The sequence below is a fragment of the Phocoena sinus genome, chromosome 3 (genome assembly GCF_008692025.1).
Source record: "Phocoena sinus isolate mPhoSin1 chromosome 3, mPhoSin1.pri, whole genome shotgun sequence".
NCBI classification, from domain to species: Eukaryota; Metazoa; Chordata; class Mammalia; order Artiodactyla; family Phocoenidae; genus Phocoena; species Phocoena sinus.
Genome location: NC_045765.1, coordinates 19,503,074 through 19,529,794, shown reverse-complemented (window position 1 = coordinate 19,529,794; position 26,721 = coordinate 19,503,074). Strand labels below are relative to the sequence as shown.

Sequence of the window (26,721 nt, the reverse complement as noted above, 5' to 3'; positions counted from 1 at the left end):
ATTTTCTTGTCACATAAATTGAAAATTGAAAATTTACCTTCTATCTGACCTACTTCAGAGTTTCCTGTTCTGTAGGTTTTTTAGCTTGTTGAGTTTTTATTTTAGTTTAGTTTTAAGTGAAAAGAGGCTTCTTTGGCCACTGCTATGTGGCTGTTCTCTTGATGATGAATATCAATTTTTTAAAGCAATGACACTGTGGTTTTTATTTTTATCTAGTTTCCAACCGGAGGCCCTATCGACAGTACTACGTGGAGGCTTTTGGAGATCCTTCTGAGAGAGCCTGGGTGGCTGGAAAAGCAATCGTCATGTTTGAAGGCAGACATCAATTTGAAGAGCTACCTGTCCTTAGGAGAAGAGGGAAGCAGAAAGAAAAAGGATATAGGCATAAGGTATTAAAAAAAAAAAAAGCCTCTCAAATTATCTTCTTGGGGGTAGGTAGGGAGGGTTTACAGGATCAATCAAAGGAAGAAGTATTATATTTTTGGAATATAAGTTATTTCCTTTGGTAGTAGGATGTTGGTGAGAAAATTGGCAGAAAGCAAGTTTTTTTGCAGGGATGAGATGGGGCTAGCCTTCCAAATATTTATACTCAATTTTTTGAGAAATGATTTCAGTTAACTTCTGCCATGTCACTTAGATGTGATAGTAAAAAAAAGGCATGATCAGTCATCTTTGGTTATATCTGATGTAAGAAGAAAATGATCATCAAAATGAAATATTCTACTTTTCACTCTCTGGATTAATTATTTCTCTTAAAAATGAGAAAGATAAGACTTTAAACATTTTTGTTTTGTTTGTTGTTTTGGTTTTTGTGTGTGGTGTTAAGGCTTAAGCAGTTTCAAACCTGGTTATATTTTAATAAAGAACGTGATGTTCTTGTTTCATTTACGTGATGTGTTAAAGTTTTGGCTGTTTCTTTTGATACTCCTTTATAGTCTATTCTAGAAGAGGAAATAGTTCCTCTTAGATTTGTGTTTCAGACTTTTAGACTATTTTATAAGAATCACAGTTAGGATAATTTTTAGTCAGTATGCAGTCCCTGCTATTTCCAACTGGAGTTCCTTCCTCTGTAAAACTAATGTAATAATATGTACCTTGTCAAACTGTTGTGAGGATTAGAAATAAATGCTTTGTATGTCATACGTCTGATGCTCTGAAACAACTAGTGTGTGCTATTGTTAGGATAGAATAGAAGAGGATAACTTTATCCTTTCTAATACTTTGGGTGGTTGGTGGTGGGGAGGTGTCAGAATTTTTGTGTCAAGCCTTTAACTATGTAGATTAACCAACCCCCTTTTCAGAGGAGTTCTCTAGGGCTTTCAGGTTCTGGAAAATTGATTTACTATGGTCATAGTTAGAAAGTCAATGGGTGTGTGTTTGTGTGTAAAGTAAACCAGATGATCAGTTTATTGCTTTATAAGAGGAGGCTTCCTGTCTAGTGGCCTTAATTTTTACATGGTCAGCAGAACATGACCTTTCACAAGTATTAAAGTGTTTGTGAACACTAACTGATAGAACCTTGACTGATATTTATTGTATGAAGCCAGGGAGGGAAATAAGAGTCTTGAAAATTAGGTATATTTCACAGAGCCTCAATGTCCTTATGCTGTGAGGAATCAAGAAAAGAGCATATGTAACTTGTCATACATCCAGGGTGTATTGATGTCTCTGGACTACATGTTTAAGCCCAGGACACTGCTTGGTTATAATCCAGATTTAAAAGAAAATTAATTAATTAATTATTTTGCTGCGTTGGGTCTTTGTTGCTGTGCGCGGGCTTTCTCTAGTTGTGGTGAGTGGGGGCTCCTCTTCGTTGCGCTATGCGGGCTTCTCATTGTGGTGGTTTCTTTTGTTGCAGAGCACAGGCTCTAGGTCCACGGGCTTCAGTAGTTGTGGCGTGCGGGCTTAGTAGTTGTGGCACATGGGCTTAGTTGCTCCGCGGCATGGGGGATCTTCCAGGACCAGGGATCGAACCCCTATCCCCTGCATTGGCAGGCGGATTCTTAACCACTGCACCACCAGGGAAGTCCTTATAATCCAGATTGTATGTAACATGTATAGAAGAATCTTGATTAGCCAAGGACCTGGTGATAACCAGAGTTCCAAATTTCATTTCTTCTAGGGCAGGTCTGCCTTACTCATTTCTCCAGTCCTAGTTTTTCCACATGCATCTCCTTTCTTTAGCCTTTTGCTTTCTCTTTTATGTAACTGAGCAAGTGCTTGGCCTTCATAAGTCAGGAAGGAAATCTTTATTCTAAGGTTGGAGGGGTAAGTAGGAGTGGTCTGGTTATTCCTTGATTTAGTAATATAATGTTGATTAGTAATGTAATGTTGTAGTCTAATTTATGGTGCCCTCTTTTGTGCTTTTAATGGTAAGGGGAGTGGAGGGTTTATGGGATCAATCTTTCTCCAGTGATAGATCTTAGTGGTAGAAGTTAGTGTTGAGGAATCCCCATTAGCTAAGTTCTGGGTGAACTGTGGGTGTTAACCACCTGGCAGTCCCATAAAAGAGCCTTGAAGAAGCACAAGGCTTGGAAAAGCTTCTGATTTGAGAGGTGTTCACTGATCATCTGCCTGTTTCCCCTTCTATTTCTTAGACTAGTGATAATCTTTTTCTCTTTAAATTTAAGGTTCCTCAGAAAATTTTGAGTAAATGGGAAGCCAGTGTTGGTCTTGCTGAGCAGTACGATGTTCCCAAAGGGTCGAAGAACCGAAAGTGTGTCACCAGTTCACTCAAGTTGGACAGTGAGGAGGATATGCCGTTTGAGGACTGTACAAATGACCCTGAATCAGAACATGACCTGTTGCTTAATGGCTGCTTGAAATCTCTGGCTTTTGACTCTGAACATTCTGCAGATGAGAAGGAAAAACCTTGTGCTAAGTCTCTAGCCAGAAAGAGCTCTGATAATCCAAAAAGGACTAGTGTGAAAAAGGGCCACATGCAATTTGAAGCACATAAGGAAGAACGGAGGGGAAAGATTCCAGAGAACCTTGGCCTAAACTTTATTTCTGGGGATGTATCTGATAAGCAGGCCTCTAATGAACTCTCCCGGATAGCAAACAGCCTCACAGGGCCCAGCTCTGCCCCAGGAAGTTTCCTATTTTCTTCTTGTGCAAAAAACACTGCAAAGAAAGAATTTGAGACTTCAAATTGTGACTCTTTACTGGGCTTGTCTGAGGGTGCCTTGCTCTCTAAACGTTCTGGGGAGAAGAAGAAACTCCAGCGAGGTCTGGTGTGTAGTTCAAAAGTGCAGCTCTGCTATATTGGAGCAGGTGATGAAGAAAAGCGAAGTGATTCCATTAGTATCTGTACCACTTCTGATGATGATGGAAGCAGTGATCTGGATCCCGTAGATCATAGTTCAGAGTCTGATAACAGTGTCCTTGAAATTGCAGATGCTTTCGATAGAACAGAGAACATGTTACCTGTGCAGAAAAATGAAAAGGTAAAGTATTCTAGGTATCCTGCCACGAACACTAAGGTAAAAGCAAAGCAGAAGACCCTCATTACTAACTCACACACAGACCACTTGATGGATTGTACCAAGACAGTAGAGCCTGGAACTGAGACGTCTCAGGTTAACCTCTCTGATCTTAAAGTATCAACTCTTGTCCGAAAACCCCAATCAGATTTTAGAAATGATGGTCTTTCTCCAAAATTTAACACACCATCAAGCATTTCCAGTGAGAACTCAATAATAAAAGGTGGGGCTACAAATCAAGCTCTGTTACATTCGAAAAGCAAACAGCCCAAGATCCGAAGTATCAAGTGCAAACATAAAGAAAACCCAGTTGTAGTAGAACCACCTGTTGCAGATGAGGACTGCAGTTTGAAATGCTGCTCTTCTGATACCAAAGGCTCTCCTTTGGCCAGCATTTCCAAAAGTGGGAAAGTGGATGGGCTAAAACTACTGAGCAACATGCATGAGAAAACCAGGGATTCGAGTGACATAGAAACAGCAGTGGTGAAACACGTTCTGTCAGAGTTGAAAGAACTCTCTTATAGATCCTTAAGTGAAGATGTCAGTGACTCCGGAATGTCAAAGCCATCAAAACCATTACTTTTTTCTTCTGCCTCTGGTCAGAATCATATACCTATTGAACCAGACTACAAATTCAGTACATTACTAATGATGTTGAAAGATATGCATGATAGTAAGACCAAGGAGCAACGGTTAATGACTGCTCAGAACTTGGTCTCTTATCGGAGTCCTGGTCTTGGGGACTGTTCTACCAGTAGTCCTGTGGGGGCTTCTAAGGTCTTGGTTTCAGGAGGTTCCACTCACAATTCAGAAAAAAATGGAGATGGCACTCAGGATCCAGTCCGTCCTAGCCCTAGTGGGGGTGACTCTGCACTGTCTGGGGAGCTATCTACCTCCCTATCTGGCTTGGTGTCCGATAAAAGAGACCTCCCTGCTTCTGGCAAAAATCGTTCAAACTGTATTACTAGGCGCAACTGTGGTCGATCAAAGCCATCCAAATTACGAGATGGTTTTTCAACCCAGGTGGGAAAGAACACAGTGAACCGTAAAGCCTTAAAGACAGAGCGCAAAAGAAAACTGAACCAGCTTCCAGCTGTGACTCTTGAGGCTGCACTGCAGGGAGACAGAGAGAGTAGGGGTTCAGAGAATAGCTCCTCCAGAGGTGAGGCAGAAGACCCTGGTAAAGAAGAACCCCTTCAATTAATGGGCCATTTAACAAGTGAAGATGGTACCCATTTTTCCAGTGTTAATTTTGATAATAAAGTCAACCAGTCTGACCCTGATAAAGTTCCTGAAAAAGACCCCTCTTTTGAAAACAGAAAAGGGACAGAGCTGGAGTCTGAAATGATTAGTGAGAATGATGAACCCACTAGTGTAAATCAAGTGGTGCCTAAAAAGCGGTGGCAGCGTTTAAACCAAAGGCGCACTAAACCTCGTAAGCGCACTAACAGATTTAGGGAGAAAGAAAACTCTGAGGGTGCCTTTGGGGTCTTGCTTCCTGCTGACCCTGTAAAGAAGGGAGATGAGTTCCCAGAACAGAGACCTCCTCCTTCGACGAACATACTAGAGGATGCACTGACAGATCCAAATCATGCCGACTGCTTAGATTCAGCTGGGCCACGGTTGAAAGTTTGTGATAAATCCAGTGCCAGCAATGAAGAGGTGGAAAAGGAGCCAGGAATTCCCAGTTTGACCCCTCAGCCTGAGCTCCCTGAACCAGGTAAGGACTCCTGACTGTGAAAGAAAGGGACTAGAGGAAGTGATAATGATACCCCTCTGAAGTTGGTCTGTTTTCATGGAAGGCCTAAGTGTAAGTTGGGAGGGAAGGATTATCACTTGAAGAGAAGAAAGGACTTTATGTAGAAGGATCTGAATTTTGAGGACCAGGTTTCCATATACTTTCAGAAATTGTTTTACCAAGAAGCTCTTTTTTCTTTTGCTTTTAGTAAGTCTCAAGAACATTTTGTTCCTGCTCCCCATTTCCTACCTTTTTCAATCTGTGAACTTTTGGGGACTCAATTTGGTATTGTAAGTATTTGAGAGGCTCTGAGCCTAAGACTAAAATCTAGTTAGTTTACAGAAAGCAAATCGATTTTAATGAACGTCAGGCTGTCTTGGACTACAACTTAAGGAAGGTCCTCCTGTTATGTAGACAAAGGGGATGTGCTTTTGAAAAAATGTAAGTGTTCTGTAGTACTTATTTGAAGGCCTTAGATGTCTTGCATCCCTTCTGGAATGGGGTTTGAGAATAAATTTTTAAAAATCTGAAGTACCAGGGTATCCTTCCTTAGCAGCAGAGGGAAAACAGCAGGAGTCTTTCAAAATATAATATTATACAATATTGTTATTGAGGATAAAACTGCCTTTCCTTAAACATAAGTTTTCAATGTTGTTTACCATAGTAGATTCTAACAGCTTTATTGAAACATAATTCACTGACCATAAAATTCACCTGTTGAAAGTTTATATACTTCAGTGGTTTTTTAGTATACTCAGAGACTTGTGCATCCATAAACATGATTAATTTTGGAACATTTGCATCACCCCAAAAAGAAACCTTGTACCCTTTATCAATCTCCCTTCATTTCTCCCCAATCTATAGATTTGCCTGTTCTGTACATTTCATGTAAATGGAATCATACAATATGTGGTACTTTGTTTTTTTTTTACTTAGCATGTGTATCAACGCTTTATTTTTATTGTGGTAAAAAACACATGAATTCACCCTCTGAACGAGTTTAAAGTGTATATTACAGTATTAACTGTATGCACATTGTTGTATGACACCATTTATTGAAGAGGCTATCTTTTCCGCATTGTAAAGTCTTAGCACCCTTGTCAAAGATAATTTGACCATACATGTAAGGGTTTGTTTCTGGGCCCTCTATTTTGTTCCATTATCTATGTTTGTCTTCATGGTAATATCATATTGGTTTTTTTTGTTTTTAATTACACTTATTTATTTATTTTTTTGGCTGTGTTGGGTCTTTGTTGCTGCACGCAGGCTTTTCTCTAGTTGCGGCGAGCAGGGGCTACTCTTCGTTGCGGTGCATGGGCTTCTCATTGGGTGGCTTCTCTTGTTGCAGAGCACGGGCTCTAGGCACATAGGCTTCAGTAGTTGTGGCACTTGGGCTCAGTAGTTGTGGCTCGCAGGCTCTAGAGTGCAGGCTCAGTAGTTGTGGCACACGGGCTTAGTTGCTCCACGGCATGTGGGATCTTCCCAGACCAGGGCTCGAACCTGTGTCCCCTGCATTGGCAGGTGGATTCTTAACCACTGTGCCACCAGGGAAGTCCTATCACATTGTTTTGATTACTGTAGCTTTGTAACATGTTTTGAAAACACAGTGTGTGAGTCCTCCATCTTTGTTCTTTGTCAAGATTATTTTGACTATTTGGGGTCCTTTGAGATTTCGTGTGAATTTTAGGATGTCTTTTTTCTATTTCTGCAAAACATGCCATTGGGATTTTGATAGAGCAGTGAATCTGAAGATCGCTTGAGTAGTATGGACATTTTGTTAATGTTAAGTCTTTGAATCCATGAACACAGGATGTCTTTCCATTTATTTGTGTTTTTAATTTCTTTCAGCAATATTTTATAGTTTAAGTATCCAACTCTTTCACTTCCTTGGTTAAGTTTATTCCTAAGTGTTTTTGTTCTTTTTTATGCTATTAAAAGTGGGATTGTTTTCTTAATTTCCTTTTTGAATTGTTCATTATTAGTGTGTAGAAACAACTGATTTTTTAAATTTATTTATTTATTTATTTATTTATTTATTTATGGCTGTGTTGGGTCTCCGTTGCTGTGCGTGGGCTGTCTCTAGTTGCGGTGAGCAGGGGCCACTCTTCGTTGAGGTACGCGGGCTTCTCATTGCACTGGTTTCTCTTGTTGCAGAGCATGGGCTCTAGGTGCGTGGGCTTCAGTAGTTGTGACGTGGGCTCAGTAGTTGTGGCTCATGGGCTCTAGAGTACATGCTCAGTAGTTGGGGAGGATGGGCTTAGTTGCTCCGCAGCATGTGGAATCTTTCCAGACCAGGGCTCAAACCTGTGTCCCCTGCATTGGCAGGCAGATTTTTAACCACTGTGGAAGTCCCACAAGTGAGTTTTGAATGTTGATTTTTTTACTGAATCCATTTATTATTCTTACAGCTTTTTTGTGGAATCTTCAGGGTTTTCTTTACATTAGGTCATGCCATCTCTGAACAGAGATCATTTTACTTTTCCCTTTCCAATTTGGATGCCTTTTATTTCTAATTCTTGCCTAATTGGACTTCTAGTATTGTGTTAAATAGAAGTGTCAAGAATGGGCATTCTAGCCTGTTCCTTATCTTAGAGAAAAAGCTTTCAGTCTTTCACCATGGACTGTCGTGTTAGCTGTGGGATTTTCATAAATGACCTTTATTTTAGATTATTTCCTTCTGTTCCTCGTTGAGTGTTTTTTATCAGGAAAATGTGTTGAATTTAGTCAAGCCTTTTCTTCATCAATTGAGATGGTCATGTGATTTTCTTCCTTCTTTTAATGTGTTGTATTACATTTATTGATTTTTGTATGTTGAACCATCCTTCCATCCCAGGAATGAGTCCCACTTGGTCATGGTGTATAATCCTTTTAAAGTGCTGCTGTTGAATTCAGTTTGCTAATTTGGTGAGAATTTTTGTGTAAGTGTTCATAAGGGATATTGGTATGTCTTTTTTTTTTAAATTTTTTTATTAACATGTATTTGTCTGGCTCCCCCCTCTTCCATTTTTTGGAAGAGTTTGAGAAGGCTCGGCATTAATTCTTATTTAAATGCTTGGTAGAATTCTCTAGTGGAGGCATCTGATCCTGGGGCTCTTCTTTCTTGGGAAGTTTTTGATGACTGATTTAATCTCCTTACTACAGGTTTTCTATTTCTTCATGATTGAGTCTGGGTGGATTGCATGTTTCTAGAAATTTATCCAACTCTTGTAGGTTATCCAATTTGTTTGCGTATAATTGTTCATAGTAGACTCTTAAAATTCTGTTTCTGTGGCTTCCATTGAAATGTCTTCTCTAATTTCTGGTTTTCATTATTTGTGTCTCCCTCGCTCTCTCCATCTAGCTAAAGGCTTGTCAATTTTGTTGATTTTTAAAAAACAAACTCTTAGTTTTGTTTGTATTTTTAAAAAATTCTCTATTTTGTTTATTTCTGCTCTAATATTTATTACTTCTTTCCCTTTGCAAATAAACTTTGTGCTTATTCTTTTTCTTATTCCTTGAGTGTAAAGTTAGGTTGTTGATTTGAGGTCTTTTTTCTTTATGTATGCACTTCGTGCTGTAAACTTCCCTTTTAGTACTTCTTTTTGCTACATCCCGTAAGTTTTAGTATATTGTGTTATTGTTTCCATTTATCTCAGAGTATGTTCTGATTTGAGGGAGGAGATTTCTTCTCTGACCAATTTGTTGTTCAAGAGTGTTAATTTCCGCATATTTGTGAATTTTTTATTTCCCAACTGCTCTTCATTTTTAATTTCAGTCCATTGTGATTGGAAAAGATAACTTGGTATGATTTCAGTATTTTTAAATTTGTTAAGACTTGTTTTGTGATCTATTATGTGATCTGTCTTGGAAAATGTTCCCTGTGTGTTTGAGAACAATGTGTATTCTGCTGCTATAAGGTTGAGTGTTCTGTATTTGCCTGTTAGGTCAGATTGGTCTACAGTGATGTTCAAGTTCTGTGTTTTTCATATTGATCTTCTGTCTGGTCGTTCTCTTCATTATTGAAAGCAGAATATTAAACTCTTTTTAAAGTTTAATATTTTTAATATTAAATATTTTAAAATATTTTAAATATTTTAAAATATTTTATATTTAAATATTTTAAAGTTTAATTTTAAAGTTTAAATATTTTTAAAGTTTAATATTTTTAAGCTCTTTTTATTTATTTATTTTGGTTATGCCAGGTCTTAGTTGTGGCTCACGGGCTCCTTAGTTGTGGCATGGGAACTCTTAGGTGTGGCATGGGAACTCTTATTTGCAGCATGCATATGGGATCTAGTTCCCTGACCAGGGATCGAACCTGGGCCCCCTGTGTTGGGAGCGTGGAGTCTTAGCCACTGTTTCACCAGAGAAGTCCCTAAACTCTACTGTTATTGTTTTACTGTCTGTTTCTTCTTTCATTTCTGTTACTGTTTGCTTCATATATTTGTGTGTTCTGATGTTACATACATATTTATTTTTGATTGTTTATGATTGTTATCTTTTAAAATATGTTTATAATTGTTTATTTTCCTGGTAAATTGATTCTTTTATCATTATATAATGTCCTTATTTGCTTCTAGAGATAGTATTGGCTCAAGTCTATTTTTTCCATTTATGGCTACCTCTGCTCTCGTTTGCATGTAATATCCTTCATCCTTTTGGTTTCAGTCTACTAGATGTCTTTACATCTAAGGTGATGTTATCTTGTAGAAAGAATATAGTTGCATCTTGTTTTTTTCAGTCCATTTAGCCACGCTATGTCTTTTGATTGAGCATTTTAACCCATTTACATTCAAATAAATTATTGACAGGGATGGACTTATTGCCATTTTAATTGTTTTCTGTTTTGCAGCTAATTTGTCCCTCTGTCTCTCTTGCAGCCCTCCTTTGTATTTCTTTGATTTTTTTATATTGATATACTTTGATTTCTTTCTGATGTTATCTTCTGTAGGCATTTTCTTTGTGCTTACCATGGGGCTTACATAAAACATTTTATAGTTACAGCAAACTGTTTGGAGCTGGTAACAATGTAACTTCAATTGTGTACAAAAACTCTACTCTTGGGGCTTCCCTGGTGGCGCAGTGGTTGAGGGTCCGCCTGCTGATGCAGGGGAGATGGGTTCATGTCCCTGTCCGGGAAGATCCCACATGCCGCGGAGCGGCTGGGCCCGTGATCCATGGCCGCTGAGGCTGCGTGTCCAGAGCTTGTGCTCCGCAACGGGAGAGGCCAGAACAGTGAGAGGCCCGTGTACCGCAAAAAACCAAAAAACTCTTTTACATCTTCCCATTCCCACTTTGTTATTGATGTCACAAATTACGTGTATTCATTAACATAGTTTTATAATTATAGTTATTTCTTATGTTTTTGTCTTTTAAATTCAATATCAGACATAAAAGTGCTTTATATGCCACCATTATAGTATTAAAGTATTGTATTGGTCTATATATTTACCTTTATCAGCTATTTTTATTTTATATGCCTTGGTGTTGCTGCCTAATGGCCTTTTTTTTTTTTTTTTTTTTGTGGTTCGCGGGCCTCTCACTGCTGTGGCCTCTGCCATTGCGGAGCACAGGCTCTGGACATGCAGGCCCAGCGGCTATGGCCAATGGGCCTAGCCATTCCGTGCCATGTGGGATCCTCCCGGACCGGGGCACGAACCTGTGTCCCCTGCATCGGCAGGCGGACTCTCAACCACTGTGCCACCAGGGAAGCCCTAAATTATAGCACTTTGAATATATCATGCCACTGTCTTCTGGCCTGTAAGGTTTCCACTGATAATCTAATGTGAGTTCCCTTGTCCTTGACTAGTTGCTTTTCTCACTTCTTTCAAGATTCTCTCATTGTCTTGGTCTTTTGATAGTTTGATTATAATGTGTCCCACTGTGGACCTCTTTGAGTTCATTCTGGCTGGAGATATTCAGCTTCTGATATGGGATGGCCCATTTCCTTTTTCAGATTTGGGAAAATTTTGACCATAATTTATTCAAATTCTCTCCTCCTTTTGGAACTCTCTTAATGTGTGTATTGGTTTGCTTCATTTCTTTTTCTTTTTTCTTCTCTGACTTGATAATTTCAAATGACTTGTGTTTGAGTTTGCTGATTCTGTCCTATGCTTAAGTCTGTTGTTTAATCTATTGAATTTTTCAATTCAGTTATTATGTCCTTAACTCCAGAATTTCTGTTTGGTTCCTTTTTATAGCTTCTGTCTTGTTGATACTCTCAGTTCATGTTACTGTTTTCATGGTTTCTTTTAGTTTTCCGTGTTTTCTTGTAGATCATTGAGCTTCCTTAATACAATTATTTTGAATTCTTTCCCATAATTCATAGATCTCTGTTAGTTTCTGGAGATTTATTTTGATCCTTTGGGCCATGTTTCATAGTTTCTTCATGTACTTCATGAGTTTTTTTCCCCTGAGTTTTTTGGGTTTTGTCTTTGTTTTTGGCTGTGCCACGCAGCATGTAGGGATCTTAGTTCAACCAGGGATTGAACTCGTGCCCCCTGAAGTAGAAGCTCGCAGTCTCAACCACTGGACCCCCAGGGAAGTCCCCTTCCCCTGAGTTTTGTGAGTTTGACACTGGCTTCCTACAGGGGAAGACTCATCAATCAGCTTGGCTAGAGATTCTGGGGACCTCTGGAACCTTTTTTGGAGGATGGGCTTCTCTGGGCCTGTGTGTGTAATTTCCTAATTAGAGAGGTTTGTCCATTTCTTTTTCAGGAGCTCGTAATCTCTTGCTTCTTCTAGTGTTTTTCTGCAGTACGGAAGGTTAGCCGTTGCTACTGCAACAAGCTTTCTCACTCTCTTTAATTCTCAGTGGTGCCTAGGTATCTGGAGCATGTTGGCTCTCTGTCAGCTCCCAGAAGCAGGCAAAACAGATACTAGTCCCTTGGGCAGTTTTCTAAAAATCTGGATTGCCAAATGCTCCTTTCTTTCCCTCCCTTTGTAGAGAGAAGCCAAGAGTTGAGTGCCTTCTCCCAATCTTACCAAGCCCTGCTGGCCTCCATCTGTGTCACTACAGGCCCTCTGGTTCCACAACATGCTGCCCAGTCTTTCATTTGTTTTCAGTGCCCCCAGGAGTCCAAACTGTGTGGCTTCTGTTTGTGCTCCCAGTCAGGTTAGACAGAAACTGGCCCCTTGGGAAGCCCTATGAAAAGCTGGAATTTTGAACATCGGCACCTCCATTCCCCAGCTTTGACGGGGAGCTCAGCTGTGCTTGCTTTCTGAGTGGCAATCTCAGATAAAGTGAATTGGCTCTTGTAATCCATTTCAGTGCTATTGTTCTTGGCTTTGCACTTGCCCTGGGGTATTGTAACTTCTTAACTGATTTGTAGAGTACTCCTAAAGGTATTTTGATGCATATATTGTTAGTTTGGTATCTCTGTGAGGGAAATAATGTGGGGACTTTCTATTCTGCCAGCTTGCTGTTGTCTGCTCTTGCTTCATGCCTTTTTAATGCCAGATAATATTCCAGTGTACAAATAAACCATGTTTTATTTATTCTTTCATCAACTGATCAACATTTGGATTGTTTTTACTTTTTGGCCTTTATGAATAATGCTGTTATGAACATTCATGTGCAGTGTTTTGTGTGGAAGTGTTTTTATTTTTACTGTATACCTAGGAGTGGAATTCCTGGGTCATTTGGTAATTATATGTATAAGTTTTGAGGAACTGCCAGAATGTTCAGTAGTTGTGGCACGTGGGCTCTGTAGTTGTGGTGCTCGTGCTTAGTTGCCCCACGGCATGTGGTCTTCCCAGACCAGGGATCAAACCCATGCCCCCTGCATTGGCAGGCGGATTCTTAATCACCGCGCCACCAGGGTAGTCCCCTTTGCTTGTTTTTGTTTTGTGTTTTTGCTTGTTTGTTTTTGTTTTGTTTATTTGCGTAGTGGGCCTCTCACTGTTGTGGTCTGTGCCGTTGTGGAGCACAGGCTCCGGACGTGCAGGCTCAGCGGCCATGGCTCACGGGCCCAGCCGCTCCGCGGCATGTGGGATCTTCCCAGACCAGGGCACGAACCCGCATCCCTTGCATCGGCAGGCGGACGCTCAACCACTGCGCCACCAGGGAAGCCCTGCTTGTTTTTTAATTGGGCTATTTGTCTTTTTATTACTGAATTGTAAGAATTCTTTACATGGTCTAGATATAAGTCCATTATTAGATATGATTTGCATATACTTTCTCCTGTGGGTTTACCTTTTATATTCTTGATTATATATTTTGAAGCACAAAAGTTCTTAATTTTGATGAAGTCTGGTTTGTCTGTTTTTTCTTTGATTCCTTGTGCTTTTGGTGTCATACCTAGGTACCCATTGCCTAATCCAGTTGTCTAAGCACCATTTGTAGGAAAGGGAATTCTTTCACCATTGAATGGTCATGGCACCCTGTTTGAAAATCTTTTGACCATAAATGTGATGGTTTATTTCTGGGCTCTCAGTTATTTTTTATTGATATGTATGTGTGTCTTTATGCCAGTACCACAAAGTCTTAATCTTTGTAGTAATTAATTATTGTAGCTTTGAAATCAGAAAGTGCAAGTCCTCCAACTTTATCTTTTTTCAAGATTGTTTCGGTCAAGATTGTTTCGGCTTTGCATTTCTGTATTTATTTTAGGAGTTTCTTATCTTTTCTGCCAAAAAGCCAGCTGGAATTTAGATAGGGGTTGTGCTGAATCTGTAGGTCAGTTTGGGCAGTGTTGGCACTGTAACAATGTTAAATTTTCCAAACTATGAACAAGGGATGGCTCTTCATTAATTTAGGCTGTCTTTGATCTCTTTCAACAATGTGTTGTACTTTTCAGTGTAGAAGTCTTGCACTTCTTTTGTTCATTTTATTCCTAAGTATTTAAACCTTTTTCAATGCTATTATAAATAAAATTGGTCTCTTAATTTCATTTTTGGATTTCCCATTGCTAGTATATGGAAATACAGTTGATTTTTATATATTGATCTTATGTGTTGCAACCTTGCTGAACTCATATTTTAGCTCTAATCATTTTATTGTGGATTCCTTAGGATTTTCTATGTGCATGATCACGCCATCAGCCAAAAGAGATAGTTTTACTTCATCCTTTCTAATCTGGATGCCTTTTATTTCTTTTTCTTGCCTGATTGCCCTAGCTAGATCCTTCAGTGCATTGTTGAGGGTAAGTAGAGTGAACAGACATCCTTGTGTTGCTCCTGATCTTAGGGGGAAAGCAGCTGGTTTTTAACCATTTAACTATGGTATTAACTGTGATTTTGATAGGTGGCCTTTCAGGTTGAGAAAGTTCCCTTCTGTACCTAGTTTGTTTAGTTTTTCAGATGTTTTTTCTATGCCTATTGAGATGATTATTCCTGTTTGTTCTGTTAACATGAATATATTAATTTACAGTTTTCTTTCGGGGGCTTGAATTTTCCTGGCCCATCAGACTACAAATCCACAGGAGGACCAGTCACAATTTCTCAAGGACTTGTTCTCACTCCTGCTCCCCTTTTACTTTGTGCTGAGGCACCTTTCCTTGTGGTCTCCTGGGGGTTGCGACATGGTTTACTTCTGTTTCACCGTAACTCTTCTGCCTCCTAACAGGATGGCCAAAAAACTTCTGCCTCCTAACAGGATGGCCAAAAAGCCCTCAGGACAAAGTCAATTTTAGGGCTCTACTTGTTTCCCTGGGTTATTACTTTCCATTAGTTTTTTTTTTTTTTTTTTTTTTTTTTTTTGCTGTACGCGGGCCTCTCACTGTTGTGGCCTCTCCCGTTGCTGAGCACAGGCTGGCTCCGGACGCGCAGGCCCAGCGGCCATGGCTCGTGGGCCCAGCCGCTCCGCGGCATGTGGGATCTTCCCGGACCGGGGCACGAACCTGCGCCCCGCGGACTCTCAACCACTGCGCCACCAGGGGATCCCTCCATTAGTTTTTGGTTTGTAGTTCTTTACAATTTTGTCAGTTTTTTGCTTCTTTTAAGGTGGTTTTTAATTTTTTTTAAATAAATAAATTTATTTATTTATTTATGGCTGCATTGGGTCTTCGTTGCTGCGCGCGGGCTTTCTCTAGTTGTGGTGAGCAGGGGCTAATATTCGTTGTGGTGTGCTGGCTTCTCATTGCAGTGGCTTCTCTTGTTGTGGAGCACGGGGTCTAGGTGCATGGGCTTCAGTAGTTGTGGCACACAGACTCTTTAGTTGTGGCTCACGGGCTCTAGAGCACAGGCTCAGTAGTTGTGGTGCACGGGCTTAGTTGATCCACGGCATGTGAGATCTTCCTGGACCAGGGCTCGAACCCGTGTCCCCTGCATTGGCAGGCAGATTCTTAACCACTGCACCACGAGGAAGTCCTTAAGGTGGTTTTTTAAAGACTTTATACAGCATTTTTATTTGCTTTCAACAGGAAATTTGGGCTGAGTAACTTGCCATTATTATGAAGAATTGTTTGGGTTTTTGCCTTTTTTCCCCCCTTAAGTTCTTTTGCCTCTGAGGTCCCAGAACTAGGGGAGTAGAGGTATGACAGGGGCTAATAAGATGTATGGGCAGAGTGATGTTGCTGTTAGTACTCTCGTTTTGTGGGAAACATCACTGTTTTGAAGAAAAGAAGAAAACTTACTCAAGGTATAATTTACATACCACAAAATTCACACACTTTAAGTTTTCAACAAATGGTTTTCAGTATATTTACTGAGTTCTGCATCCACCCCCATAAATCAGTTTTAGAATATTACACCACTCCCATAAGATTACACTATCTCACTTATAGTTAGTCCCAGGCAACCACTAGTCTACTCTCTATCTCTGTAGATTTGCTTTTTCTGGGTGTTTCATATTAATGTAACCATACAATGTGTGATCTTTTGTGTCTTGGTCTTTTCAGTTAGCATAATGTGTCTGTGGTTGATTTATATCATGGCACGTGGCTGTATCTTGTTCTTTATGACCATGTGGCCAGCACCGTATGGTTTGGTACCCATGTCCCAGATGTCATACTTCTTATTCCCAGGGTGCTCCTCACTTTGCACATCCTACCTTGTACTTTGGGACTCCCATGCCAAGCATGCCTTGTGCCTTCGATACCCCATGTCCTGTGCATCCTGTGCCTGGGCACCCCACCTTTCTCTGTACCCTGTGCCAGAAAATCCCACATCCAGGGTGCCCCATGCCTAGAACACCCCACTTTCTGGCTCCCTGTGTCTTCGGGACCCTATATTCTCTGCACCTAGCACCTTGGGCACCCTGGCCTCAGACATGGATGGCTCTGCTTACCTGTCCCCTGCTCCCCAACCCTTGCCTGCCTTTAGTTGCGCCCAATGTCTTGGGCTCCCATGCTTTGACTACCCTGGGTGTGCACTCCTCCACCCTTAACTGTCCCCAGTGCTCTGAATCCTTTACCTCAGGCCTAGTGCCCTTGGTCCTGGGTATCCTATGTTAGGCTGTTTAGTTCCTGTGTGCTGGGCCAGACCCTGTAACATATATGAGGTAAGGCAAGAACTAGAGGTGGGGAATTTTATTTTTATATATATATACACACACACGTGTGTGTGTGTGTGTGTGTGTGTGTGTGTGTGTGTAGAGGGCGGGGAGAGGGAGAGAGAGAGGGAGTTTTTATTGTTGAATAGTATTCCAGTGTGTGGTTGTACCACATGTTACTTATCCACTTATCAGTTGGTGAACATTTGGGGTTGATTCAGCTTTTTGGATATTTTATTATTTTAACTGGTATGTGTCCACTCTAGTCTAAAGCTATTGCTAGACTTGTCCTATATGAACAATTCATCTCCATTCTGCACAGTAGGTCCTGGTTCTGTGCTTGGAATTGATGTGTATTTGCCAAGAAAGTTAGTGGTGGTGTATTTTAGCTCCTGTTCGGTTTCATGTTTGCTGCGTACCATGTATTGAGGTTTGAATGATCTGCTCCTCGTTCCATTGGCTTTTGCAATTTTCTAGCTTTTAATAGTCCCTTCCAGTATCAAAAAGGCCATGTTCTTCTTTTGTTTCTGATATTCCTTACCTTAGCTTGGCAACCACTTTATGTAGTCTCCATAGTCTCTCCATAGTCTCTTTTATGTGGTTCATAGTCTCCTTTTCCAGAATGTCATATAGTTGGAATCCTACAGTATGTAAACTTTTAGATTGGCTTTTTTTTTTTTTTTTTTTTTTTTTTTCCGGTACACGGGCCTCTCACTGTTGTGGCCTCTCCCGTTGCGGAGCACAGGCTCAGGACGCGCAGGCTCAGTGGCCATGGCTCACGGGCCCAGCCACTCCGCAGCATGTGGGATCTTCCCGGACCGGGGCACGAACCTGTGTCTGCTGCATCGGCAGGCGGACCCCCAACCACTGCGCCACCAGGGAAGCCCTAGATTGACTTTTTACACTTGGTTATATGCATTTAAGGTTCCTTCATGTCTTTTCATGACTTGATAGCTCATTTCTTTTCAGTGCTGAATAATAATCTATTGTCTGAATGTACCGGAGTGTATTTATCCATTCACCTACATCTTGGTTACTTCCAAGTTTTGACAGTTTTGAGTAAAGCTGCTATAAAAATCCATGTTCAGGTTTTTATGTGGTTCTAAGTTTTCACCTCCTTTTACATTAACTTGAAATAAACTAAATGATGTGTTACTACTGTTTACTAATGTGAAATTACAGCAGTTGGAATTAGTAAAAAATTCTTTTCCACATCTTGTCCTAATGAAGGTTTTATGGCTTGTTTCCATATGTGCTAGGGAGTAAGAGCCTTTGCCAAGCTTGCTGAGCCTGTGACCTTTCCTTTTTGGTCTCTACTTTTGTGTTTCTTTTATTGAGAGAACACCAGTATTGCCACATTCAAATGAGGCAGGAATAGCTTTCTCTGAGGTCATCGTATGATGAAATAAATGTTCCTGCCCTCTTGAGTAGATTGTATCCTGCGTTCTGTAGGCATTAGGCTCTGTTCCCAAAGAGTTTACAGTATAGTAAAACGATTATAGCATGTTAAGTATATTAAAACTGGGATGAAGTTTTATAGGGAAATTAATAATAGATATTTGTTTCACTATTAATTCAAGGAAAAATGGCATGATACTTTGATATTTTGATCATAAAACATGACAAGAGTTGTTTTTTTGTTTGTTTTTTGTTGTTTTAAGAAAGTATCCAAAATTCTATATTCTCTTTTATCTTTTCTGTCTTTGGCATACATGGCATACATTTTTTTTAATGTTATTGAGATAATGGTATACATATTATTAATTATATATTTTTGATGTTTCTAATGTGAAACTCACTATAACCATGATATAAAGTATATGCAAAATGCTTTTGAAATTCATGTGGTAGTGCTGATTAGGTAAATATTCTATCATCTATTCATCCAATATTCTGCATAGTCCAGAGAGATGTTATTTAAAATGTTAATTCATTGTGTTTTTTATGAATTTACCTGATTTAGAATCCATATTTTAATGTTAGCTTTGTAACTGTAGGACACTAGTTGCAGTTTAATTTTGTTAACATTGGATAGGCTGTGTGTGTGTGGATAGAGCAACAAGTCTCCTTTCTCCCAAATTTTGCATAGGATAAACCATAGCAAATAGCCATAGTGTTTTTGTGAGTTTCCTATTTCTGTACCTTTGGAAGCACAGAGATAGTTGCATGAAAACGTTGGGTTTCCCTCAAACTTTTTGGTTAATACTGAACTTGTCTCTCCTCTTTTAGCTGTGCGGTCAGAGAAGAAACGCCTTAGGAAGCCAAGCAAGTGGCTTCTGGAATATACAGAAGAATATGATCAGATATTTGCTCCTAAGAAAAAACAAAAGAAGGTACAGGAACAGGTGCACAAGGTACATTCCACCATTTCAACAACCTTTCATCAGTTCTTTTAGGATACTGCAATTTTCCCTTCAATATCATATTTTATCTTCATGGGACAATAATTTCCTTAACTGGGATCTTGTTTTTCAGGGGTTTTTTTTTCCAGCTTCTGGCACAGTACTTAGCCTGTACTAGTTATACAGGAAATGTATAAATGAGTTTATGTACTATGTGTGTATAGTGTGTGTATATATAGTATATTTTCCCCCTTTGCTTTCAAAATGTATTTGACTTAGGAATATTGTTATGATAAAATGTTTAGTAAAAAATATAGGGTATTAAAAAGAATAGTATGATCCTAATTCTATAAACAAATGTTATAATACCTTATATGCTTTATTTTTAAATTGTTTCTTTAAACTCAAAGTATTTTAAAGTAAGAGATATTTTGACTCCACGTCCCTAAATAACATGCACCTCTAAGAAACAACATTTTTCTTCACAACCAATTTATCATGGTCATATCTATTAAGGTCAGTTTATCTATTAACAAATCCATGTTCAGATTTCCCCAGTTATTTCATAACCTTTACATTTAATTTATCCAAACCAAGATCCAGTCTAGGACTACACATTATATCTGGCTGTTACATTTCTTAAATTACCTTAAATCCAGGACAGTCCCCCCTTTTCATGACCGTATGTAAGCAATGAGAGCAACACATTTAGAGTATCTGCCTTCTTGATTTGTGTGATTGCGTCTGTGTTCCCTTTTAGGTAGTAGTTAATAAGTAACAATTTGATACATTCAAGTTAAACATTTTTGGCTAGATTACATGGTAGGTGTCATGTTGTATGATATTGGAAGGTATTTAACCTTCAATAGTTCACCGCGGTGACTAACTGATTTCTCTTTTCAGTTATGTTTTACCTCTTTTGATCAAGCAGCAGTATATGTATAATTACTTTGGCTCCAAGAGAATGTCTTGTTCCCCATCAGCCATTTCCCTGATGTTTTTAAAAAAATATCAATTGTAGATCCTTTTCTATATGAATAATTTCATTTGGGGTTACAAAATGAAGATTTTCAGATTTTATTATTTCTTCTACTTAAATTATCTGTCAATCTGTCATTTTATAGTACTGAAATACATGAAAGGCATGTATTGCTTTCCCATTAATTTACCAACTCAACTTTGGAAGTTTATTATTAGCTGCTTTTATCGATGATATATTAGGGAATCTTTTTTTTTCTTTAATTTATTTATTTTTTTTGCGGTACGTGGGCCTCTCACTGTTGTGGCTTCTCCTGCTGCGGAGCACAGGCTCAGCAGCCGTGGCTCACGGGCCCAGCTGCTCCGTGGCATGTGGGATCTTCCTGGACTGAGGCACGAACCTGCGTCCCCTGCGTCGGCAGGCGGACCCCCAACCACTGCGCCACCAGGGAAGCCCTTTTTCTTTTTTTTAGATTATCACTATGGCTTTAATGAATTTTTATAGCTTCAGTGTATCTCAATCCAATGACATTTTTACCCTTTAAAAAAATTATAGTAAAATATATGTAACATAAAATTTACAACTTTAGCCTTTTTTTAGTGTACAGTTCTGTGGCATTCAGTACACCCACATCGTTATGCAACCACTACCATTATCACCACTACCCATTATCTTCAGAAATTTTTCATGGCCCCAAACTGAAACTCTGTGTCTATTAAAAAATAACTTCCCACTTCCCCATACCTTTAGCCCCTGACAACCACCATTCTGTTTTCTGTCTCTATGAATTTTACTATTCTAGGTACCTCATATAAGTGGAATCATACAATGTTTGTCCTTTTTTGTCTGGCTTATTTCAGTCAGTGTAATGTTGTCTTCAAGTTTCATCCATTTGTAGCACGTGTCAGAATTTCATTCCTTTATAAGTACATTATTCTTTCTGACACTTAAATTATAATGACTTTGGTCTATGGATTCCACGTTTATCTTTTGCCCATAGGTAAGTTCTCGCCGTGAAGAGGAAAACCTTTTAGCCCGGTGTCGATCTAGTGCTCAGAACAAACAGGTGGATGAGAATTCTTTGATATCAACCAAAGAAGAGCCTCCAGTTCTTGAAAGGGAGGCTCCGTTTTTGGAAGGGCCCTTGGCTCAGTCAGAACTTGGAGGTGGACATGCTGAGTTGCCACAGCTGACCTTGTCTGTGCCTGTGGCTCCGGAAGTCTCTCCACGGCCTGCCCTTGAGTCTGAGGAATTGCTAGTTAAAACACCAGGTAAGATGGGGATGGGTCTCAGTATATAAGTGGGTATAATTAGAGGAAGCAGGAGATTTTAGTATGTTTTGATGGAAAGCCAGTAGTGTATTTCTGTACAGCAAACTACCCACTTTGATTCTGGGAAATCCCTAATACTGGCTAATTGGATATAGTTAATGACCATTAATTGGTGTACTGTCAGGAAGACATATTTTTAAAAAACTACTTTCTTTCAGTGTTATTGCTCTTCATGATTATTGATCAACCACAGTGTGAATCAACACCCAGGATAACAGGGTTTGGGGGAGGGGCACTGCATACTAGTGAAGTAAACACATAAAAATTATACTTCAGATACTGACTTTACCAATCTTTGTGTTACTTGGGAAGCTGTTTAACCTCTGAACTTGTTTCCTCGATGTATAAAATGGAGACTGTGATGCAATGTATAAAGAAATTTACCTGACACATAGCAAGCAGCTGAGTGTGAATACTCCCTTGAAGTTAATTACCAATTTCTTTTCACTTCATCATTCTGTATAAACATGTCACCTGGTGAGAATTGGATCTAAACAGCATACTGTCTCTAATTCACCTTCTGACTTTTTTTTTTTTTTTTTAATATTGGAGTAACCTTCTGACTTGAGTATTGTAGTCAGCCAAGGAAAATTTTGGATGTAACTTTTTTTTTTTTTTTTTGTGGTATGTGGGCCTCTCACTGTTGTGGCCTCTCCCATTGTGGAGCACAGGCTCCAGATGCGCAGGCTCAGCGGCCATGGCTCACGGGCCCAGCAGCTCCACGGCATGTGGGATCTTCCCAGACCGGGGCACGAACCCGTGTCCCTGCATCGGCAGGCAGACTCTCAACCACTGCGCCACCAGGGAAGCCCTGGATGTAACTTTTTTACATTCCCAACAGTAGCTTGTGATGTTATTCTTTAAAAAGGGATCCCAATTGTGCATAATCAAATAAGGTGGAATCAAAAAGAATAATAAAGATAGTTACCACCTCATTGCCCATTATGTGCCAAACTGTGTTATTAGGCTCTTTTATATAATTCCTAAGAGCAGTCCTACAAAGTAAACAAGTGTCTTTTACTTATTTAGGAACAGAACAAGAATTCTAAGCCTGGTCTATTTATGCCCAGAATTCAGGCTCTACTTTACCTCACTTCTCCTTTTGTTCTTACCACCAGTTGATTACTCTAAAGGGAGTTTTGCCCTTTTGATTTCTCCTTAGTTCATTTGTGATTTTTAAAAAATGTATCAACATATATGGTTTTTAGTAAGTGTGTATACACACACACACACACACACACACACACACTCTGACATAAGAACATCCTCACATTAGTTTGTGTCTGTATTGAGAAATATTTTCTTGTTTTATGTTAACTAGTATTTTAGAATAAATAAATGTTTACCTTGTCCCTCCCCACAAGATGATGAGAAAAATATTAAAAATGACTAATTTTTTATATTTTGAGAAAAATATTTAAAAATGACTAATATATATATATATATAGGTTTTTAAAAAATTAGCTTGTGCCCAGTTTCTAAATCATCTAATGAAAAGATACATGCATTTCAGGAAATTATGAAAGTAAGCGTCAGAGAAAACCAACTAAGAAACTTCTTGAATCCAATGATTTAGACCCTGGATTTATGCCCAAGAAAGGGGAACTTGGCCTTACTAAAAAGGTATGTTATTTTAGTCAATTCTAAAATAGGGTGTAATCCAGGAAATAGGGGATTTTAAAAACAAATCTTTTAGTAATACTTATGACATCAGTGCACATATACATAGAAATTATAGAATGTCAGAGTACACTTGGTGATCTGAGAGATCCTACATTAAGAGGCTGTTTTGCATTTGTACGGAAAATGTGTATCACTTGATTTTAGATTTTCTTTTCAAGTGAAAATGAAAAAAGCTTTAAAGTTGAGTAAAGTTTGTGTTTGTTGTAATTTCTTTTCTGGGCTCGAAACCTCTTACCTGATTTCTACTTCACTCCTGTCTCTACAAGCCACTAACCTACTCTTATGCCATTGCCCTGTCTGCATAATACCTCAGAAAAGACCTAGCTCAGCTATAATCCAGGCAGAAACACTTGATCTTCAGTTTTGCAAACTTGGTTTCCATTAGCCAAGAAGGCATCATTAAATTGTAGTTGGAAATAGAAAATGATTTTCTAATTCTATAATGGATGATAACTGGATATTGATTCCTTAGGAAACATCCTGCTCTCTTTGTATTTGAGGAGTAACTCAGTGTATATGTTACAAATTCAGTTGTAAGTTGCACAGATTTCCTATTTTAAAAAATGCTTTTTCTTTAAAGAAAAAATGCAGATTGTAATCAAATCATAAATAGAGTTTTTGGAATTCTTTCCTTAGCTGTAGCAAACTTCTATCCTTTAATCCTATATTAAGGCTCCTAGTTTTTGTTAGTCACACATCTGTAAATGTAAAATTTAATTTATTTGTGTTTTTATACCTTATTTAAAGAGTCACATTATGTACTTTAGTTCCTTTGTTCTTCTCAAAGCAGTTTTATGACATGGACTTTTTGGTGGTTCTTAGACTCATCTCCTGCCCTCTGAACTCTCTCTGCAGTTTGTGCAACCTTCAGTGACAATGTGTCTCAAACTCACTATCCTCTCATTGTACCCCACACTCTAGTAAGGCTGTGGTCATCTTCTGCAGTGCTTTCTCTCCTGGATTTATATTATTCAAATCTTAGCCACTGCGCAAGATTGTTGGCAGAGGTAGATGGAAAGGGCCAGGGAAACTGGGATTCAGTTGCACGTTTTGAGCGTGGAAGTGACGTTTGCAATCAGGTGATAAATTTAATGGTATTGTACAGGGTGAGTCATGGGAGGCTGTTGTCTTACTGCTAGAGGTGAGGTGCTGCAATTGTCATTGTGAAAGTAAGAATTCAGGCGAGTTAAGTGAATGACACCCCCTCCCCCCGCCTTTATGGAGCTATAATTGGCATATATAAGTTAATGATTTGAAGGAATAAGATGAATTTTGAATCCTCAATGTTTTTGAGACTGGGTTACTTTAAAAATAGTGTTAATTTGTTTTTTAATAACTGTAAATGGAGTAAAACCTTTAAAATTGTATAATTTGTATGACCTTGCTCTGCCAAGTGCAGTTTTCTAATCTGAAATTTAACTTGTCGTGTTTGTGGGTTAATTTTTTCCCTAAGGGGATAAAAAGCATGATTTAGTTGATAATTTTAATTTGTATAGGCGAAAGTGTCCCAGAACTCTTTGAGATTTAATTTACACCAATAAAATGCACAGATCTTAATTGTTCTGTTTGATGGCTCTAGACAGTTGTATATACCATGTTAAGTACCACCCAAACTAAGTATGCTCTATATCTGTCACCCCTGGAAGTTTTCTTGTTCCCCTTTTCACTCAACTCCCCATTCTCATCTCTTTAAGAGGCAAAATTTTCTAACTTCCGTTACCGTAGATTAGTTTTGCTTGCTCGTGAATGTCGTATATGTTGTTTTGTTTTTGTTAACTGGCTTCTTTTATTCAACACATGTATTTGAGATACATCCACAAGGATGGTATTTCAGTAGTAGTTCAAGTACAATTTGCTTGTCCTTTCTCCTGTTGATGCACATTTGCATTTTTTCATTTGAGGGCTATTAATCATAAGGCTGGTATGAATATTCTGAGTCTGTTTGTGTACATATATTTTCATTTTTCTTGGTGGTGTAAATACTTAGGGGTGGGATTGCTGGCTCATGAATATATCCCTTTTAAAGACATTGCCAAACACTTCTCCAAAGTGGTTGTACAACTTCACGTTCCCGCCAGTGGTATATCAGAGTTCAGTTGCTCCACATCTTTAATAGCATTTGGATTGTCAGTCATTTTAAGTTTAGCCATTCTAGTGGATATGAAATGATATCTAATCATGTTTTTAATTTGTATTCCCTAATGATTATTGATTTTGAGCCCCTTAGTATGTGCTTACTGGCCATTCCTATATCTTATCTAACGACTGTTCCAGCACAGTTATATTTTTGATTGGGCTGTTCATTGTTTTTATGGTTGCTTTTTTAGGAGTGCCTTTGTATTTGGAATACAAGTCTTTTGTCAGAGATATGCGCTTTAAATATTTTTTCCCAGTCTGATGCTTGCCTATTCATTTCCTTAGTCTTTCATGAGAAAGAATTTTTAAAAGTTTGTTTTTTCTTTTATTTCTATTTTGTGTCTATTTCAAGAAATGTTTGCCTACCATATCAACACAGAGATGTACTTTCTGTGTTTTCTTTTAGGAGTTTTATGGTTTTGACTTATATACAGTTCTTCATTTTTTGAGATGGAGTTTTGAAGTGGATGTCCAATTGTTTTAGCACCATTAGTTAAAAATCTCTGTTAGCTATCCAGTTCTCTGTCTCTCATATTTTTGGTCTCTTTAAGCATTAGATATAATTAATAACTGTCACTGTTGAATTTCAGCTTTTTTTGGTAGGGAGATAGGCATCATATTTGGTGCTAGAACAAGAGAAAACCAGAGTTATTGGTGATTGGCTAGACCTGGACCCTGGAGAAAAGTGACCTCTTTTCTGTTTTAGAAGTGAGTTCTGCTATCTGACCTAGTCACCTTCACAGTTAAGGTCCTGCTTACTGTGAGGTATATTTTGCCATCAGGTTGAAACCATGATTCAGCTCCATCTTGGGACTACACCATGGGTTACCAGGCAAGCCACACCTTGTCTTTGGATGGATCAATCAGTGGGTTAGAGAAAGAGGGATTGTCTGTTGAGGTAGTGGTAACTTAAGAGTGCACAGACTTAATGCATATCCTACCAGATTATGCATAAAGTAAGTTACTGGCATCTTTGACATGTCCTCCAAGGCACTTACAGAGTTCTGTGGGTTTTTAAAAAAATATATTTTATTATTATCATTATTTTTCAGCCACGCCTCGCGGCACATGGGATCTTAATAAAGCACAGAGTCTTAATCACTGGACCACCAGGGAGGTCCCTTTTTTTATTCTAAGCAGAGCAGATGGAATTTTATTCATGTAGTGTAGTGTGGGGGGGGGTGTGTGTGCGTGCATGTGCATGCTGTTATTTCTATTTTAACTTATAAAATTGTTGACATCAGAAATGAAAATTTTTTTCTGTATCACTCTGTAGTTTTGGGAACATTCTGATTGTTTTTGCATCACAGCTTTTGGGTGAATGTTAAACAGTGAAGTATAAATTGGTTATGTAAGTAATATAGATGGTAGTTTTCTTTAAATTATGCAGTCTATTTTGTGGGTTTGTCTACTAGTGTTTTGTTCCATTTAACTAGGTACCTAACATTTGCTCCTTCATTTTATTTGACTTCATAAGACTCTGATCTACACTGAACATGAGGAACATTCTTATGATTTATTAATGTATATAATAAGTGTTCAGAAATTCACAGCTGCATTTTATCTTGTTTTAACCTCAGACTTGGGAACTTCATAGCAAGAATAGCATCCATTATATTG

The 26,721-nt window shown here is 38.8% G+C and overlaps 1 protein-coding gene across 6 annotated transcripts in view; it reads left to right on the top strand.

Moving 5' to 3' along the window:
- The window catches only part of NSD1 (nuclear receptor binding SET domain protein 1), a 135,695-nt gene that overhangs the window by 59,006 nt on the left and 49,968 nt on the right, over positions 1 to 26,721 (top strand). For all 6 annotated transcript variants that reach the window (XM_032628023.1, XM_032628020.1, XM_032628019.1 and 3 more), the window contains 5 exons: positions 217 to 389; positions 2,631 to 5,202; positions 18,860 to 18,984; positions 20,952 to 21,222; positions 22,796 to 22,905. In XM_032628023.1, the coding sequence (XP_032483914.1) occupies positions 217 to 389; positions 2,631 to 5,202; positions 18,860 to 18,984; positions 20,952 to 21,222; positions 22,796 to 22,905 (3,251 nt within the window). The remainder of the gene's footprint in view (positions 1 to 216; positions 390 to 2,630; positions 5,203 to 18,859; positions 18,985 to 20,951; positions 21,223 to 22,795; positions 22,906 to 26,721) is intronic.